The sequence below is a fragment of the Taeniopygia guttata genome, chromosome 3, assembly GCF_048771995.1.
Source record: "Taeniopygia guttata chromosome 3, bTaeGut7.mat, whole genome shotgun sequence".
Lineage (NCBI taxonomy): Eukaryota > Metazoa > Chordata > Aves > Passeriformes > Estrildidae > Taeniopygia > Taeniopygia guttata.
This window is the reverse complement of record NC_133027.1, coordinates 61,529,622-61,549,321: the sequence shown is the minus strand read 5'-3', so window position 1 is coordinate 61,549,321 and position 19,700 is coordinate 61,529,622. Positions and strand designations below refer to the sequence as shown.

General features: G+C 38.7%; 1 protein-coding gene across 6 annotated transcripts in view; it reads right to left on the bottom strand.

Annotated features, from left to right (window-relative positions):
- Positions 1 to 19,700, bottom strand: part of ARID1B (AT-rich interaction domain 1B) — a 323,798-nt gene that overhangs the window by 127,045 nt on the left and 177,053 nt on the right. For 3 of the 6 annotated variants that reach the window (XM_030268062.4, XM_030268067.4, XM_072926976.1), the window contains exon 5: positions 15,778 to 15,819. The exons of the other annotated variants lie outside the window; for them this stretch is intronic. In XM_030268062.4, coding sequence (XP_030123922.3) covers positions 15,778 to 15,819 — 42 coding nt within the window. The remainder of the gene's footprint in view (positions 1 to 15,777; positions 15,820 to 19,700) is intronic. 6 annotated transcript variants of the gene reach the window in all.

Below are 19,700 nucleotides of genomic sequence, written 5' to 3'. Positions count from 1 at the left end.
CAAGGGGGCAAAAGCAATTACAGAAACAAGGCAACCTGCTCTTAAACTGATTAGCCTAGATGTCAAAATGGTCATATTCACTTTTACTGAACATCTTTCCAGCAAAGCAAATCCACTGTCTTCTAGACCAAGTGTCATATACAAGTGTACATATGCAAATATGTACACTTCAATCTACCGACTGGTGTTTGATCAATTTACATATTCGAGTGGCTCACTCAGACTCTCTGTGCTTTGAGGTTACATGTCCCAGAATGTACTGAGCTTGTTGGCATTTCGAAAATTAAATTTAGAAAAACGTATTACTTCACAGTTCTTTCCCCTAAGTTACTAAAATATTTAAGTGTAAGATATTCTACATCTAGATAAGGGGATAAATCAAAGATCAAGACAATGAACTTCCATTCAACACCAGCCCTTTTCTGCACCTTTCATCTCTTTATCAAAACACAGAGAGATGAGCCTTGAGGGAAGCAAGCCCTGGAGTGAGACATTCCAGGCTTGCTGAAGTATGCAAGGAGACCACAGTGTAATGGTCGCATGTATCTGAGTGTAGCGAGAACCATCTTTCACTTTTAAATTAGAACATGCTGAACTCAAATAACTTTGCAGAGCAAAATTGGAAGTGCAAGACTAAAATAAGAAGAGACAATTCTAACCAGAGAAAGATCTGGAAATCTATCCAGCCCTGACAGGCCTTTTTTATTCCCCTTGCACCTTAAAAATGCACCACTAGCAAAGTGACAAGGTAAACTCTTCTCCTCTGCTGAAGCACAGCAATCATCTGGGCCTCACGGGAAGTTCATTTCAGATTTTGCACACCATGGCATCTAGTTCTGGGTAGACCTTAGGCTCCACACAACTCTGCATCTTGGAAAGCCCTCTAATTGAGGGCTCTTGAGATATTTATGGTTAAGCAGGAGCATCCTGCCGAGGGTGGCACTGGCCCCCCCAGAGCTGTGGCAGCCAGCCCACAGAGCACCAGGTGTGATGGGCTAGGCCAGAGCTCCACCAGGAGTGAGGTTCCTGCTGCAGATTAGCACAGCACAATTTGCATTGTGAGGATGTAAAGGTAAGGCACTGATGTCCTGGTCAATACCATGAAGTGACAGGCATTCTCAGTAGGGTTGTTTTTTAAGCATGTGAACATTTGGGATTTGGAATGTATACTTCATCAGATTTAGCAGAGAGATGGTCTTTGCCAGAACACAATAAAAGGGTGTATATATGGAATGCAATCCCTAAATTACACTGTCATAGTTTAGAGTATAATTACTTTAACTCACTGTAAAACATTATAAACTAACCCCAAATCTTAGTAAGCAATGATCTCTGGCAAAATGTATATTCACAATAAAGATCTACAAGAAGAAACTGTGGCAATTGATGCAGTGAGGAAAAAATATAACTAGGTGCTGCCATATAAGCTGTTTTTAATTACTTTGAATTATTTCACAAGATAATACAATATTTTAGAAATTACTGCACAAAGACTTTATTACATATGTTTGAAATATTTCTATTCTAGACTGAAGATTTAATTCTGTCTAGTCTGAAGGAAATAAGTGGCAGGGAGCAAAAAAAAAAAAAAAAATCAACAAAACTTCTTTGGCTTCACTTACTGGGACATTTAGTGATCAGGGATTAAAAATATGTAACCAGTATTTTCCAACTCCCTACAATTTAAGGATTTAACTTTCAAATGTGGAAAGGACATAGTTGTCTTTTTACCTTTTAACACTGTTTTCTTTGTTTTGCTAAGACCTTGTATTTCAAATCTGTTGGTGATACGATCACAGCACATATTACCCGTGCACAGCTTCTCTCCAGTAATCACAAATCACTATGAGCACAGCCCAGACAAATGAGGGCACACATTCCTTCCTAGGAAGGATACATTCTAGTGTATCTTCAAGTCCTACTTCAATCCCTCTGAAATCAGAGAGGGATTTGCCCCACACTGTTCTCCTTCTGGGCCATGGAGTACCAACATGATTCTCTGCACAGTCCTATCCAAGATTATTTTTAGCCCATTTTTCAGTTGCTGTGAGAAAAAGGTGTCTGAAACAAATCTTGAGAGCCCACTAGTTCAAATAATGCTGACTCCCTGGTAAAGCCAATGGTACAAACCAAATAGGTCTACACATGACCACCAGCAGCTGGGTCTGTGCCACAATATGTGTGTGTGCCTGTGTGTGTGCACAGATGCCTGATGATAATGTAATCCACACGATTCTCCGTTCATGTATTTTGACGTTAAACTTGTGACTTCCATTTTGTCACAAAAATGAAATGCACAAAATGATGAGCCAGAAGGAGCCGGGGTACCTGGGGTTAGTACCTCCCTGGTTTTCTGCAGGGAGGAGTACTGCAGTCACGCTGAGCTCCTCCCAGCTGTGGAAGGCCCTGTCAGCACCTGACTGACAGCAGGGAAAGAGAGCAATTGAAGGGGAGTAGAAAATCCTGAGAAACTTTTTGCAGACATTACAGGAAGATTTAGTGCCCAGGTATGATATGAACCAACTTAAGAAAAAATTACAAGATCAGCAATTATCTCTTTTGAAGCCATGCAAAAATCCTGCCAAAAAAAAAAGAAGAAAAAGCCTACATAACTAAACATAGATACATAAGAAATAAAATTTTACATGCATATTTAAATAAACAGCTTTGTCTATATATGTTTCATATTTCTGTGTGCATGTATAAAAACACAGTGTTAAGTATTTTAAAAGAAGCAAGTGCAAATTGATTTAAATTAATCTCTGAATATAGTGGAGAGCCAGCAGAGTAATTAACTATGTTATTTATTAATTACTATACCATACCAACTGTCCTTTCTCTTCATCTCTCCAATAAATACAACTCACTACTAATCCACTGCAGCTGCAGAAACTTCTATGAAATGTTAGTTAAGGTAATAAAATAGCCCCAGTTTTAGGTATGGAGGATCCATTACTGCCCTTGAATCATTTATGTCAGATTATAATCTTCAGTGCAGTATTTGATGTTATTTCAACAATCCAATACCTCACTGGCACATGCTAGCACACAAAACCATTTTTTAAAAATTACACAGCAGTATAATCGGAATAGGAAATCGATCACTGAACAAGCTAAATCTGCATGAAGGAGAAAGACTGGAAATGTGGGATAGAGGTGGGAGGGTAGAATGCAGTGAGCAATATCAGAAAAATGAACATATAAACAGGAAAGGAGGAAGGATCCTTTTCAACTAAAGATTTCTTTCAATATCTGCTGGCGCTTTCTTTTTATCTACCACTAGTTCCCTCTATTGCAGTCAATAACCTGAATGGGCATAAAATAGATTTTTCTCATGGTTTGGATCAACACAGGATATAAACCACAACTGAAACACATTTCCACGTGCTAAACTCAGCAATAATTATTGTAATCCAATTGCCTATATATAGCATACTTTGGCGATTGAGGTGGTAGGTAGGCACAGGGAATACAAAGCAAGAAGGAAGGTAGGAACATGTTGGTACAGATTACTGCCTTCCAAATCTACTTTTGTTTTGCTGGTGTATTGTTAAATCCTTTTTGTGCTTCATAGGAAGCTACACATTTTGAAGACAGTTAGTCATAACAACTACTTTATTTTGTTTTTGGATTAAAACGCCTATGATTTGCACACCCTGACACCTGCTGATTTCATGCCCTGCCTTTTCCCATCAAAGTCTCTTCTCAGCTCTCCACACAAGTAAATCTCATTTATCAAAATTCTGTTAGCGTAAGGGGAAGGGCTATGCTGAGCTGAGCCGTAGCCTTCATTAAACATGCAGAACATAAACTGCTGACACTAAGCACAGTCAACTTGCAGCATGGCAGAGGAGGGGGAAAGAAAAAAAGGAAAAAAAAGGAGTAATGAGACAGAAGGAACAGTGTGATGGTGAAATAGGAATAAAAGTCACAGTTTTGCAAAGCATTTAAGTCATACTGGAGTCAGTGAGATTTAATCACAGACCTGACGTTAAGCATGTGCTTAACTTTGCCAAACAGAAATAGATCACTAAATTATGAATGGAATGATCTATTTCTGTTCCCAGGAACACGGGCACTTTGTTCTCCAGACCAGTCCCTCAGGGAATGAAAAAGGTGAGGGGGGAAAAAATGATAACAAAATTGGAGAAAACAATCCCTTCTTCCACTCAAAATACTGGTCTGGATAAAGGAACTGTATGCTATATTTAACATAACAGGATTAAAAAGGTTGGTACCCATCATTTAGGTTCCAGGAGATAGAAAATAGCAAGCGCCACTATGGTCATTAATTTCAACATGGCACCAAAGGCCAGGGCTCTGAATAAGAGGAAAATTTGTAAATTTGGAAGAAGCAAGCATGAGAACAGGAATGCATTAAAAATCAGAATTAGGGCTGAGGGCGAACAAAGTGGCTTTTTGAATTTTCACTTCACGTACTGTTCTTCGTATTTTTCCTCCCTTTAATTCTCAAAGATAGCTGTGTAATGCTGCCTACAATAGAAACTTGAATTTAATAGGCACGAAGCAGAAGGTGTGTAGCATTTTCCTCTGATCACAAGGAACAAGCACTTAGCTGTAAGAGATCCACAATGAGTCACTGCAGGGAGGAATCAAATGCATCACAGGTACATGCAAGCCTTTTTTATTATTATTCTACCAACTGAAAATGCATTATAACATACAGCCCTAGGAAAAAAAAATCTATTTCAAACCACCTAGTCCTATAAAAATATATAATTTACCAATCATATATGCCTGCATTTACACAGTTCAAGGAGAGCTAAGGCAGATGCAAGGCAGGAGAATGAGGCGGGAGATAGGTAGAGAGGGATGTCAACAATTCCTCTATAAGCTTTTGCTGGTATTTATAAATAAGATAATAATTCCAAGTTGAAATTGTCTCAGTACTAAAATGAATAATTTACCATCAAGTTTCAAACAGCAGCTAGTAGTTATTTTAGTATTTTAGATATTGTTTAAAAACTAATACAGTATCAACATTTTCTAATACTTTCACAGCTCTTAAAACACTTCTTCAAAGTTAATCTGAAAGTAAAGTACCATAAAATTAATGGCTGGATTTTGCCTCCCTTTTCCATTCTGAATGTCATCATATTCCAGAGAGAAAGAATTTAGCTCTGATCAACTAACTCTTAGAACAGTGTTAACTTTTCTTCTCCCTTCCAGGGTTCTGTGTATATGCAGCTTTAACAACAGAGCAGAAAGCAGACACACTTGTGGAAATGAGGCATACACCTTGACCATTCCTCAAAAGTGCTTTCTGTAATTTTTAAAAAAATAAATACTGTATACATTTAACAGAAATCAATAGCTGCTTTTATGTAAAAAATTTGTTGTTTTTCTTGAGGTCACCCATGAACTAGAACAGGACAGTCCAATTGTTCCATCTTCTCTTTCAACCTGTAAACAATGTGGTATTATCACCAGCTTTTTTAGCTTTTATTCTGGTCAACAAGGCACTGCAGCCTGCCATATAAAGCTGCACACCACATGGCACCATTCAACAGTGTATCTGGGTCAGCTTGCATTTTTAATGTGCTCCATTAGCTTTCCCTTGCTCACTGTATCAAGTTTGAACATCTCCTTCTCACTTTTCAAACCCCTCTATAACTAAGCCAGACAACACACAGGATCCTAACAGTATTGTGATCACCTTCAACATTTGCTCCACCAAAGACTGTAATTCTAATCCTATTTCCTGAATTCCATGCTGTTTCCAAACCCAGCATCCCCTCAATTTCTCCTTCAGGATCCTTTTCCACAATACTGCCAGTAAAAAAAAAAAAAAAAAAAAAAAAAAAAAAAAAAAGGTTACCTAAATTAAAAACCCCAATGCTTTACCCAACATAATTCCTTCCCTCAGTACTACTTGGGGAATCTTAACAATTTTGACCTTGGCAGCATTCTGCACACACCATGGCTAAACAAACCTACAAGTTAATAAGCACATTTGCCTACATACCTACATTACTGTAAAGCTTTTGCAGAATCCTGTGCGCTATAATGGTATTTAGTTACTTTAGTGCAACAAAAACCAGTGCCACATGATTCACTTCATTACTTTCCTTCATAAACAGTAGTTAACTCACTTCTTAAAATACATTTATATATTTTTAAATTAGCATGTATTCTAACTGCTCTTCCCACAGATGATTTTAAGGTGTACATCTCTCCATCAGAGCACAGCCCTTGCCCAAGGACTGAAGTTGTAAAACCACCTTTGATATAGATTGCATGTACAAGGTAATCAGTCCATCAGTTCTGACACAAGGAATAGCAATGTGAGGAAGTTTCACAGGAGGCTCAGGGAGATTCAAACAGATCTTGATAAACGGGGTGGAACTGGATGATGGAATGAAAACAGCCATTCACATTAAATTGAATGGTGCAAATGATGCTTATTTTGCTTCAGATTAAAATGGTAAGACAAGTTTTAGTAAAGAGACTGTAAATTCGTCTGTTGTCTATCTCATGTAGTAGCAAGGATTTAGTGGTGAAATCATAAAACACACAGAATGATTGTTACACTAGAAATCTGTCACAATAGTCACATGTGTATTGTATAAAACCATGTAAAATATCGCAACAATATGAAAATCATGCCAATATGATCTGTAATCTTGATCCTCCTATATAAAAAATATGAAAACACTGTATAATTAACTACTCACCAAGAAAATCAAAGGAATGACCTAGAAAAACAAGATTTCCCAGTGTCATCCTAATCTAATAAAATTATCTGTCAATATCCCAATTCACTAGAAAACCCTGTCTCACAAGAAAAATTTCTTAAAAAGAAAACTGAAATAATTGAATCTTCCAAGTTAAAAAATTATGTCTTCTGTAAAAGAAATATATGTTCAGTAAAAAGCCCCAGATTCTGCATTATTGTAATTGTTTTTTCCTCTTGGAATCTGCAACATGTCAACAGCACTTTTCCCAGCAAAGCACAGCTCTGAACGATGATACACACCTGTCCTTGTCTCTGGGATAAAAAAACAGGGGACATGAAAACCTAAATCACATCTGTCTACCCAACAACTTTCTCATGCTCCTCTCTGCAATTCCTATTCCTCAAACCTAGTATTAATTTTAACAAGCCAATTCTGAAATCAGGGGAAGCAGCCATGTAGCAGAAATCTGAATTTTTTCTATATCTGTATTTCATGCTGCTAAAAAAGTATGCTTTAAGAAAAAAAAAAAAAAGCAAACACATTAACAGTAGCTTGATTAAAAAAAATAAATACTTGTGGGGGTTTTGTTGTTTTAAGTTCCAATCTGAATGGGAGCATACCTTCTGTAGCAAGGTGGTGTTGGTTGCTGGAGGGCATGGTTCTGGTCCCACCAGTTGTACAATCGGGTAGAATTTACAGAAGAAAAAGAAATCTGGTCTGACTCGCTCACTTCACCAAGGAGGAACGGCAAACTATTTGTAAATATTCTGAACTGCTCTCTTCCCACCCCTAAACAAAGAGACCACCTGCCTCAACATTTATTTAAAATGTGAGGGTATTTACAAGCAAACTTTGTGTTCTGATTTTTAGATGACTTGGTAAATCTGATACTCCCTCCAAGTTCAAACCAGCAGCGTAAATCAAAGGGGCCACAGGGAACTGTAAATGACCTGCCTGATCCGGCAAGCATCACCCCGTTTACATGTCAACAGGAGGCAGCTGAGCGAGGGAGGATGCAGAGCAGCACACCCAGCCAGGCAGCTCAGGCACACCAGACTCGGGCTGCCTGAGTGCACCCACCAGTTAAAATTTAATGAGTAACAGAAGGAAGACTGAAAAAATAAATTCTTTTTCTCTGGTAGAATCTTAAGTCACTGCGATATAGTGACTGGTGTTAAATGGTGGGTTCAAACCTTTGAGGAGATACATAATCCCACCATGAAAGCAGTACCAAATTTTGCATTATTCTGGTATTTCCATGAAGTTTGGAAAGGGAAAAACTATACTACAGACTGCCTCTTCATAAAAGCAGCAATGGGAAATATGGATTGCTGCTGCTGCTGGTGCCACCACAAAAGCTGGATGGTTCAACGTTGCAGCAGTTCATTTTAATATAGTGGCAATCTAAATGAGCATAGGACAACCCAAAGAGGGATACTCATCAATGAGAAAAGCAAAATTAGTCACTAAGTCTTTACTGTGAGGGTTGTGAGGCACTGGAACAGGTTGCCCAGAAAGAATGTGGATACCCCATTCCTGGAGGTGCTCAAGACCAGCTTGGATGGAGCTCTGAGCAACCCCATGCAATTGAAAGGTATTCCTGTCCATGACAGGAGGGTTGAAACTAGATGATCTTTAAAGCTCCTTCCAACCCAAAGCACTCCATGATTCTTACTTACAGTCATCACTTGAGCAAATACCTAACAGTTGCTTTGAATTGCATGCACATGTTCTGAAACCTCCACACTGGTACTCTCAGAAAGGCAATGGAAGCTTTAAATTCATATCAAAATCCAAAATGTGGCCACATCCACACCCTGATAATCTAAACCGTGCAGTGCTGGAGAGGAAGGCTGTTCATCACATTTATTTATGTCCAAAATAAAGATGATATAGGAAGAAAGACAACAGTTCACATTTTCTTAGCACTAATCCCAGCTGGTTGCAGGGCACGGGGCCAACCACAGGCCAACGATGTTCAAGGGTGCTGAGGAAGGCACGTTTACCATCTGTGCTCACTCCAGCTTGCCACAGAGTGCTTGGGAGCTTTGTAAAATAAATGTTACCACATACCCATGTAAACTGCCTAAGCCTAACCCTGAGGCCATCAGTATTTATTCTGCAAGCACCATGAGATGCTTCATGCTGAAAAGGAACATTAAACATGTATTTATGGCTAGCTTGGATCACTGGCAGAAAAAAGGAAATATCCAAGAAAGCCTGACATGCTGTACACACACAGGGACATTGCCACAGGAGACAGGTCCTCCCAAAAGCCTCACCTTGCCTTGCCTTTCCTGAGACTACAGGAGTGTGGGCACAGGGCATAAGGAGGAGAGAACCAACTCTTATAATGTCATTTATCCAGCTGATCTTGACTTTCTGACAAGTGGGGCTTCTTAGCTAACATAGCTTTTTTTCTCATATTCTGTGTATTATTTTGTCTTTTCTTCTTTATGCAGGATTGTTATGGAATTGTCCAGACCCACCTCCACACCACAAGGAGGCTTCACAATCTCCAGGAAGCCTGCACATTTTTCCATCCTCCCAGAGAGCTTTAAAATCTTCTCCATATGGCAAGTGGGACATAGTTATGAGGAGTGGAGCACCACAAGTGGATGTTTTTTGGAACCACCCTCTATACTTAAGGTGGTTAGATATACTCCTCTACTGCCTGCCGCACTCAGGACGAAGCTGGACCACAGTTAGGACTGTGTGATGGATGGAGAGGAACTTATGGCCACAAATCTCTTGGTGTGCCTCTTAATTAGCATAAAACTAATTGGGGAAAAAAGCCCACAAACCATAGAGGTATTTATTGAGACTAAACTTACCAGACATTAAAAACTATTGATTATGGAGATTAAATTTGTAAAACATCACAATTTCTCAGTTTTATGTTTTCTTGGACTGTCACAAATAGCATAGCAGTGATATGCACAGGTTGTTCAGAGAGAAACGTATTCAAGTCGCTGCTACTTAGTCATAAGTGCTTCAAAACACTTTGATACATCTGTAAGGAGACCCTAAGAATATAAAAAGAGCACCTTATTCCCTGTCCCTGCTATAATGCTATTCTCTACTCTTGGAAAACACCCAGCACGGAGGGCACTCAGGAGACTTCCACAACCCCAAAACACAACTTTAACAATGAGTCAAAGAAAAGAGTTTGGAAAATCCTTATGGTCATCTGAACACCTCAGGTAGAAACCAGTCCACAAAGAAATTAAAAACAGAACTCTGAAAACATGCAATCCTAACTCTCCTATGAGTAGCAAAACAGAATTTACTGGAGGTTAGTATGAGTATCTATTTTTTTTCTAAGCTAAAACAAACCCAAAAACTTATTTACAACTCCCAGGTTCCTATCTATGTCAACAGTGCAAAGACAGATGAAAATGAGGACTCATTTCTCTGTATTTTCCCGTATACTAAGCATACACAGACAATCCAAGTGTCAACACATCAAGACAGAGATAATTCTGACCCTTGAAAACATTCTCTTCTGAAAGGGATTAATTGGCTTTAAAACAATTTAATTTGGCTTTGAAGATGCAACTGTTATTAGGAACCACCAGATGGCAGGAGCAAAGGCTGCTGACAGTCTTCAACAAAAGAAAGCTGTCTTAAATAAGGCAAGCATTAGAAGAGAACAATTTTTATGTTTACTTTTTCTTCTCTTTCAATTGGTTATTTTCATTTTCTTTCCAAGAAGTATGATTTTATTGTAATCAAGCTAATACAAAAAAAAAAAAAAAGTCTCTTGAGAACATGTCTCTCAATTTTATCTCATGCCATCTCCATCTCATAGCTCAAGGGTTCTGTTACAGATATTGCAAGAACAACAGTTTCTTTCTAGGTTTGCACAGTCATAACTCACAGTCAGCCACCAAATGTATTCCCTTTGATGTCCTATGCTTCAAACCAGGAAGCTGACACATAGCTACACTGTGTAGCTCAATTTACCCTTGGGATTTGAACTTCTGCTATCTGGGATATGAAAATAAGTAGACTACAGAAGATGCACTATGATGTGCTGATTGCTGCAATAACAGCATCTACAAGGTGGAGGAAAGCAAAACCACTCCCCTAAAACTATGAACCTCCCACTCTGCCCAGCACTCCCTCACCAAAGCAACCCAAAAAACACCTTAATAAACTGGAGTAAAAGGAGTATGTTTGGGAGGAAAAATATTTTAGTCCTGAGCACATTTGATTCTTAAAACATGTATCCTGTATCAGAAAAAGAACACTTTAAAAATGCAATCCAGTAGCACATACTTTAAAAGACTTAGGAATAGACTCTCTAAACAACTTCCAGAGTTACTAAATTATGGAGACAAGGTCATCACTTTATGTTGTGTCATAAAACAAAAATACAGCTAGTTTCATGAACAATGCTGGAAGCGCCACCATACAGACACATCCACATCAGAGATACCACACTTGCTGTATTTCTTTGATAGAGCTGTCTCTCCATTATGCTGATTTCTTGATCAAAGATAAAGCTTTACTCCTGTATTTGTTTTCCACAAAAGAAACATAAAATCACTCCTACAGTGAACACTTCCATCGGGAATGAGATTCTTTTTCCTCAACCCCAGCAGCACACAGTCCCAGAAAAGAACAGGTGAAGCTCACCCCTATTTCAAAACAGTGTGAGATGCAGTTGTGTGGGTAATTCTGCCTCTGTACATTAGCAAACATGCCACTTGCAAAATATGAAAGGATTTCTTCCCTGCCCCATTTTTAAATGACACCTGCAAATCACTAATCCAGTTGCCATTTATTTCCATATGTCAAATTACAATCTTAACTTGTGCAAAGCAACATAATAGTAATGATTAAGCCAATTACATCACAACACAGCTTAAAACTACACACAATGGAAGGATTAAAGCTCACTACCAAATAAGAGAGTCCTGTTCTTGGTGGAGCTCCCCCACTGTGGGAACAGAAGTATCTTCTTTTCCTGTTGCCCAAACTTGTGAGCCTTCTGACATGTAGCTGCTGGACTGCCATTAACAAACTTATTTCTATTAATGCAGCACTAAGCTGGGATCACTGCACCTCGGCATTAGCTGCAGAGGGCGGGCTCTGTGGCCAGCGCTGCCAACACGGCTGATGGCACTCCACAGGTCCACAGACAGGCTGGGACACGTGCACGAGGTGATCTCACCAGGCTTAACCGAATGAAGCCTCCCCTGCCCTATGTTATTTGGGTCAGGTGGATGCTGACAGCAAAAGCCTTAAGGAAAGGGAGGGAGAGTAAACTGAGTGCAGGTATTTAAAAAGTCAGGCATCCTGTTATAGATAGGGATAACAGACACCATTTGCAGCCTGTATGAAGTGTGTGCTACTGCATTTGACACTGCAATTCCAACTGATGCAGTCCCTACAACAATAAAATGTGGGTTAAATCTTTACATAATAACCAATCTTTCAGACTAAGATTTTCAATTCTACCTCAGGGATAAAAAGGTTCTAATGGAAATTGAGCATCTGAATCTCTTAGGAGGATTTTAAAAATTTCCACACTCCTATTTTTATTTGTTCATTGCCTTGATCTTTAAATGAGCATCATTCAAAAAAGGTAATTTTACCTTTTACTTCTGCCCTGTGCACCTTATTTTTTTTTTCTCTTTCTTATCATATCTTTGTATTCCTCCTATTTTCTCTGTCGTCTGCAAACACTTGTCCCATCTGCTAAAATATAACTTCCTACTCAACTAAAATAAACAAAAATGAAATTGGTACTTTTAGTATTTTATACATTATCATTAGGCTTTAGTAAGATTAATGAGACTCAAACAGTTTCCAACTTTGAAGTACATTCCTGTGTGTTGACTGCAGGCTTGGGCAGATATCACTCCATCTATAGAGTAAGAGTGAACTCTTACTCTATGTTACTTTCTTGACAAGTATGGTTTTGAAGGAATTTATTATATGTTTATCCTCATCAGAATTTGAACAAACCAGGCATAACTATTAAGCCTGTCCCAGATCACCTATCAGCTGTTTATGATTTTCTACATGGTCATTCCCCCTACATCTCTCCATGCATAACCGTACATATACCACAACTCCTCTAAATATTGAAACAAAAGAACCAATCAAAAGCTGGAAGGTTTTTTCTTTAAAAACAAGCATGCATTCAAGTACACACCCAAATAAATGTGTAAATTAAACTGAACACCATGTGTATCATCTTTGAAAGAGCTGTTGCAGCACACCAATAGCTTCCTCTTTCTGTAAAATTAGTTGCACAGAAAGCTGAATGGGTTTACTTCCTTCTATTCAACCAAAATAAATCTTTGGACAGCAACGCAATCAAATCTGTACATATTTATACTCATCGAACAAAACTTTTTTTAAATGGATTGAAAATGTGCTTAGATTTTTATGGTCTTTTAAACACCACTGGTCTCACATATGCACAAAATGAAAACAAGAAGTTCATATTAAAATGTAATTTTTACTCTACTAAATGCCTTATGTCCTACATTTGTTTGGGGAAGACTGATTACTTATTAAAAAGTTGTTCCATGCCTAAGGAGCAATGACAGAATTTGGTACTTCAAGGTGCCTTTTCCCTGGATATTTTGACAGTTTGACACAATTCCTTTTGTTTTCATTTTATTTTCTAAAATAAGAATTATTTTGTCTAAATCAATATGCATAGGGTGATTTCTACAAACACTTATGAGGATGATGATCATCATCCAAGACTCAGGCATTCAAGGGGCACACTACATCAGCCAGATCTTCAATTTGCCAGTGGTAACTACACCAAAGCTGAACAGCATTCTGATATCTCATTCAGAACCTTTTCCTGGGAAACAGACCCAATTGCTGACAGTATGCATATTTACAATGAGACTGACATCACGGAGAATTTAAGAATAACAAATGACATTGTACATTCTTTTAGTAGCCTACAAATATCTTTTTTTTTAAAGACACTATTTTTGTATGAATCTACAGGCAACGCAGCCTGTCAACAGCCTAAAACTAAGTGGCATCTAAGGATAGGTGGAATGGATGCAGTCAAAAGAAGAGTCATCCCCTGCAGCAAACTGTGCTTCTGCTCCTGCATACAAAGGGGCCGACAATGTTTCAAGCTGAGACATATTCTACACCCAAACCCGAAAAAGATTGCTCCCCTCAACAGTCTACAATAGCCCTGGAGGAAAATTCAGGCTAAAAGCAGGTACCAAGGAAAGCACTGCATGGTGCAAAGTTTTAACTTTACATCCTTCTCAACTGTGTTACCTGGTCAACTGTGTTATCCTATCAACTTACTTTCTAATTTATAACATTAACTTTTTTTCATTTAAAAAATTTTGCTTATACACATTCTATGTTGGCACACAAACTCATCTGTTAATGTAACAGACACTGGCATTTATTTGTCATTGAGACAGACAGTAAAGAAAGCACCTTTTAAGGGAGAGAAGGGAATAAAGTGCTTTTGCAGCATCTCTAAATAGACAGCAAAAATAAATTCTGGGATTAACAAATTTTGGATTATACATTTAGCTTTCTTTTTGATTGATAAAAAGTACATGACATTCCTAGACCTAGACAGTTCACTATACAACATAAAGCTACTATTATAAGAGAGTTTAAAATATCCTCATAGTTCTGAAGATGAATCTTAGGAAAAAAGATGCTGGGGACTCTGGACATTGATGGTCAGAGCTGATAACAAACTGATTCAGTTTTGTAAAACAGAAGCTTAGCAACAGAAAATTCTTAAAAGTTTTTGTAATAAAAAGGAGTTTCAAAGAATGTCCATCAGGATGACAAGACACAAAAACACCTTGTAAATCTAGCCATGAAAAAAACTCAGAAGCCTCCTCCACAGTGCTTTTTTTTAGCTCTGAGAGTGACTGGCGACAATAATTATCAGTAATATTTCTTTTTACCCACCTAGTCTGAAGGATTATGGAGATGAGCTCACAAGAGCTGACCCTCCAGGTTTATTAAATATTCAATGAATATTCTGTATGCTTGCTGGGTATTAAATAAAAATCAGAAAATACTGCAAACTACCATACATTATATACTTCAAATAATACCAGAGTAGCTCTGTTTGTTTTCTAATAATTTATTGAAATCACTTTATCACATATCAACATAAAAATGTACAATATAGACACAATGTAAATTCTGGCATCATGAATATTTATGTACTTTTAAAGCTTTTTTTTCCCCTGCTGGTTAATTTTGCTTATTGTATTCCAAATAAACCTGGAGAACTTATTTAATAGTTCCTTACTTTTCCTTTTTACCTCAATAGTAACAGCACTGCTATTTTTCCACCTGCAGTAGCATCACAGCATATGGGTCTTCAGCCGCAGGAAACTCCACTGCCATGATTTAGCCTACTGTTCCTACAATCTCTTTTTTCCCTTCCCCATCCACTCTTCCTGGCTTAATGGTTATAGCCTACACATAATCTGCCTTCATTAAAATCATCTGTTATTAGTGCTCAGTTAAAACAGTGGTAATCATCACAATGCTCACTGGCCAAAGAAACTTGAGCACTAGGTAGGACATAGCCCATCCACGTAGCTGGGCGGGTCTGAAGTCATCTCTCCAACACCACTACTGCCCGCCACACGCTGATCTACAGTTGAACACAGGGTGATGCAGCTGTTCAATGCACTACTTTCTACCTGGGATGCTCTGTGAAAAAGGGCCTGAACAAAGTGGCTTACTCAATAGACTGCCAAGCAGACAGCAAGTACAATTTCTGAGTTGCAAATCTATGGAACAAGAACAAATTCAGCATTTGGGTAAGTCCAATCTTAAAAACTGCTGCTAAGCTGACATTACATGTTTGCACATGGGTTTCTGCAAGTAAAACTTGCTCACAGTTTTATATCAAGAAAAGCATTAAAACAGTCCATGTGCCATTCTCAGATTACCACACACAAGGGGAAGCTTCTGAATTGATGGATGCAAGTCACAGAATCCTCGATTCTCGGGTAGAAAATTGTAATTTTCTGTGGCATCACATCCAAAAATTCATATTGTTGGGACCTATATAACAAAACTGCACCAAACTACACACCTTGTGTCCAAATGTAGCATCCTCGGAGGCCAAGACTTCAACCTGAAATTGTAAGGAGAAAGATAATTTCAAATGTAGCCACTACCAAGAACCTCTCTCTCCTGAGCACAGCACCACAGTCCAGGCAAAGAAGAGATCTGTAAATGAAGGTGCCAGTCTGGATCAACCCTAGAAAAACAGCACATGATAGGATGTGCAAAACTAACAGCTGACAATAGAAGTCCTCAAGTGAGGAAACTCGGAGAGCATCCCTCAGGACACAAACAAGGTTTCTCTGACTGAATGACATAAAAAGTAACTGCCAGTGTCCCAGCATTTACTGTGCTACAGCTGGAATATTTTTCTCCATACAGAGTTTTGACTACACCAAAAAGTTGCCTGAGCACAACCAGAATGATCTGCCATGCTAAGTCCCGCCCCTGATCTCTTCCCCTTCCTGTTACCTTCTAAGCAGGCTGGGTACCTCTGCACCTGCACCAAAGTGGAACAGCAACAAGGGGAAACTCTGCAGCCAGGGTCTTGGTTGCAGGCTCCTGTCCTGTCTTGCACTAGAGAACTGTTTGAAAACTAGAATTCGGGGAACACAAACTCCCCAGGCAAAGGCTGAGACCAACTGGCTGAGAGATTCAGTGAATGTTTGAAAGTCCGAGAAAAACAAGCTGTCAGGTCATCGAGTGGTGCTCCAGATCAAAGCCCTTGCTGGCTGCCACACACTGCACAGCTCTAGAGTTTATATGAACTAAACTGCAGTAACAGGAACAGACATAGGAAAGCAGGCACACCAATTTTTCATTAGACTCCTTAAAAATACTTCACACTTTGGCACCTTTCACCTGAGAATCTTGGTCTTTTATGAATTCTAATTAATTAAGCTTCCCAATACACCAGTGAAGTCAGAAATGTCATCATCCCAATATAGAGAGAGAAGTGAGGCAGAAAGAGATTGAATAATTTTTTAGTAATGTGCCAAGCCAGGGACACACTCATGGAAAGAATCCCAGATCTCTCCTCTCAGGCTCACAGTTTAACAACTAGGAAATTCCCTGTTTCTCTGATTTACATCCTATTTAGAATGCCTAGTGCTGCATTATAATTTATATAACTAGTATAACTAATGTATCTAATCTCCAGTTTAACTTAAGAAGAGTGAAGGATTTAAAGCAAATCAAGAGGGAAAAAATGAACGTGAAGTTTCACCCTGAAGCATGTTATAATGATAGAGTTATAAACCCCTGAACAAGAGGGTTTATAATGGAAAGGCTGATAAACTAACAATGATGGCAGCACTTAAATATATTTATGTCACGATCTAGCAACATATGGTATTTCTTCATCTCTAAATTAAAAAAGGGAGGAGAAAAAAAAAAAGCAGAAGGGAGATAAAGCATTTATAGGAACTAGGAATAAATGAAGAAAATGAACCTGGAGTTACCCAATTGTGACCTGTCCAGGTAATTAGGAATGACAGTAAGAGGCTACAAAATAGCATCTCATTCAATAGGAGGTAGGGAAAAAAATTCAAATAAATAAAATCAATCTAAAATTATATGATACATATTAGCTCCTTATATTAAGCTTCTAATCCTTTAGGCACTTTATAAATATTAAACAATCAGTCCTGGTGAGACTGATAAATATCCATAATATATTTTACAGATGAAGAAACAGACAGAGGGTTAAGTGACTTGCCCAGGGCCAAAAAGAATAATCAGCCATTGGATTGGAAATAACTGTATGACTGCTTGTCACAATACAGTGCCCTACTCAGACACTCAGGTGGTTTCTGAAAAAAGTAATTCCACTATCAGAAGCATCTTAGTTAGGTTAATGTGGTACACATCTGAAGTGTGAATGCTCATTTTCACTAGGCTTACTGTTTTGGTACAGCATCCAGTTACCACCACTAGACAGACCCCAAAAGCTTTTTCAAACTTACTCAGTTTTCTCTGTCCAGTATTATGGAGTCAGATATCCCAGATGCTATCTCCAGTCTTAATCACAGAATCATAAAGGTTGGAAAAGAGCTCCAAAATCTTCAAATCCAACCTTTGATGAAACAAAACCATGTCAACCAGACCACAGCACCAAGTGCTAGGTCCAGTTGTTTCTTGAAGACTTCCAGGAACAGTGATTCCACCACCTCCCTGAACAGCCCATTCCAATACCTGACCAGCCTTTCAATGAAGAAATTCTTCATGATGTCCAACTTGAACTTCCCCTAGCAGAGCTTGAGGCTATATCCTTCTGTCCTGTCACTTGTTGCCTTTCTTGTGACACGGGGTCCTTCTCTGACTTCCTTTTTGAATCCATCAGAGCGGCTAATGCCTTGCCAGCCCTAGTACACTCTGTCTCTCTTGCCCTGCTGTCCCATTCCTCCTCCCTCTCTTTCCCAAGGGTCTCAGCTGGGAGGACACCTCTATTCAGGGCTGCCTGTCCCCTTCCCTGCAGAAGCACAACATGGATGGGATGGCATGGAAAGCCTGAACCAACCCAGCACCGATCAGGCAGAGTTTTAGTTTGGGCTCTGCACTGCACTTCATCTGCAGAGAGGCCACCTCACATGCCAGGACCCCCACTGCAGAGCACAGGAATATTGTCAGCATCTGGGTTCTGCTCAGGAGGCTCCTGCTTGGGGCCAAGAGAATGCTCACAACAGCCACAGCTTCAAAACACATTAATTACAATGGCACAATGACCAACACGCGCAAAAACCTCAGTCTTCATTTCACCAAGAAACTGAAAGGAAGAACAAATTGTGACATGAAAGAGTAAAACAGACGTTTAAGCTAGTTTAACATACTCTTAGTCTCTTCCACATATAGAAATATTTTCTTTTATGCTTAGAAACATAATGCTCACAGAGACAGTAAAATGGCTTGAAGATAGATAACAATTCTAATTAAAAATGTTACTGAATAGGTCTGATACAGCTGCTTCTACTTTTCCAAGAATGATCACACCACTTCTGTGATAAATAATTGTCCTCACCTTGCAGATGATACAAAGAAACATTCTCTGTGTTCTTTGTTACTACTGTGTTTAACAGTGAACTAGTGCGTTAGTCATTTCATTTGGATTCTCACCTCCTTGTAGAAAGGACAGTTAAGCTAAGAAAGAGACAAGTAGCTGCTGACACCGTGAGATACACAACATAAAGGACTGAAACAAGATGTGAGGGTACATGAGGTTTTCCTAATGCTGAGCTTCCAAAAAAAACCCCACAAAAAACAAAAAACCAAAAAAACCGCAAAACGAAACAACAAAAAACCAAAACAAACCCAAGCAAAACAAAACAAAAAACCCCAAAAACCCCAAAATGCATTACAACCTAGGCTGAGTGGACCCCCCTCTAGCGGGAATGCTCGTGTACTTCAATCAGTACCCACATCACCCCAGCAAAAGAGAACATTACCTTAAGAATCAGGCAAGCACTCTTTCTCTTAATCGACTTCAGAATATATCCCTTCCGTTCCAATACATAAAAAAATAAACAAGACATTCATTATTGCTTTAAGATAATCTGATGTTAATTAAGAACTTCCCATTATACAGCTATTTGTGGCAGCTAAACATTTTTTTATTTTAGTTGGCTGTTCTGTGTGTACACATGTAAATATCTTGGGTAGGTGGAGTGTTTTTCTTTTACAGTGAAAAATTCACTGCATCACTAAAAAATGCAGACTTGAGTCTTAAATGAAGCACTGTTTGATTTCATGTACATATTTATATCTGTATCAGATACAGCAGCTTTCCCCTAGGCACTGCTCTGAATCTTTGCTCCAGTCCACACTTTCTGCTCCTCAAAATGCAGTGCTACAGTTGAATGCTGTTTGCCCTGTATTTAATTTCTATGTAAAAGCAAATTTTGGGCACTGTTCTTTGGTTGGTTTTTTCCCAGATTATCTAAAGAACCAAACAGCCTT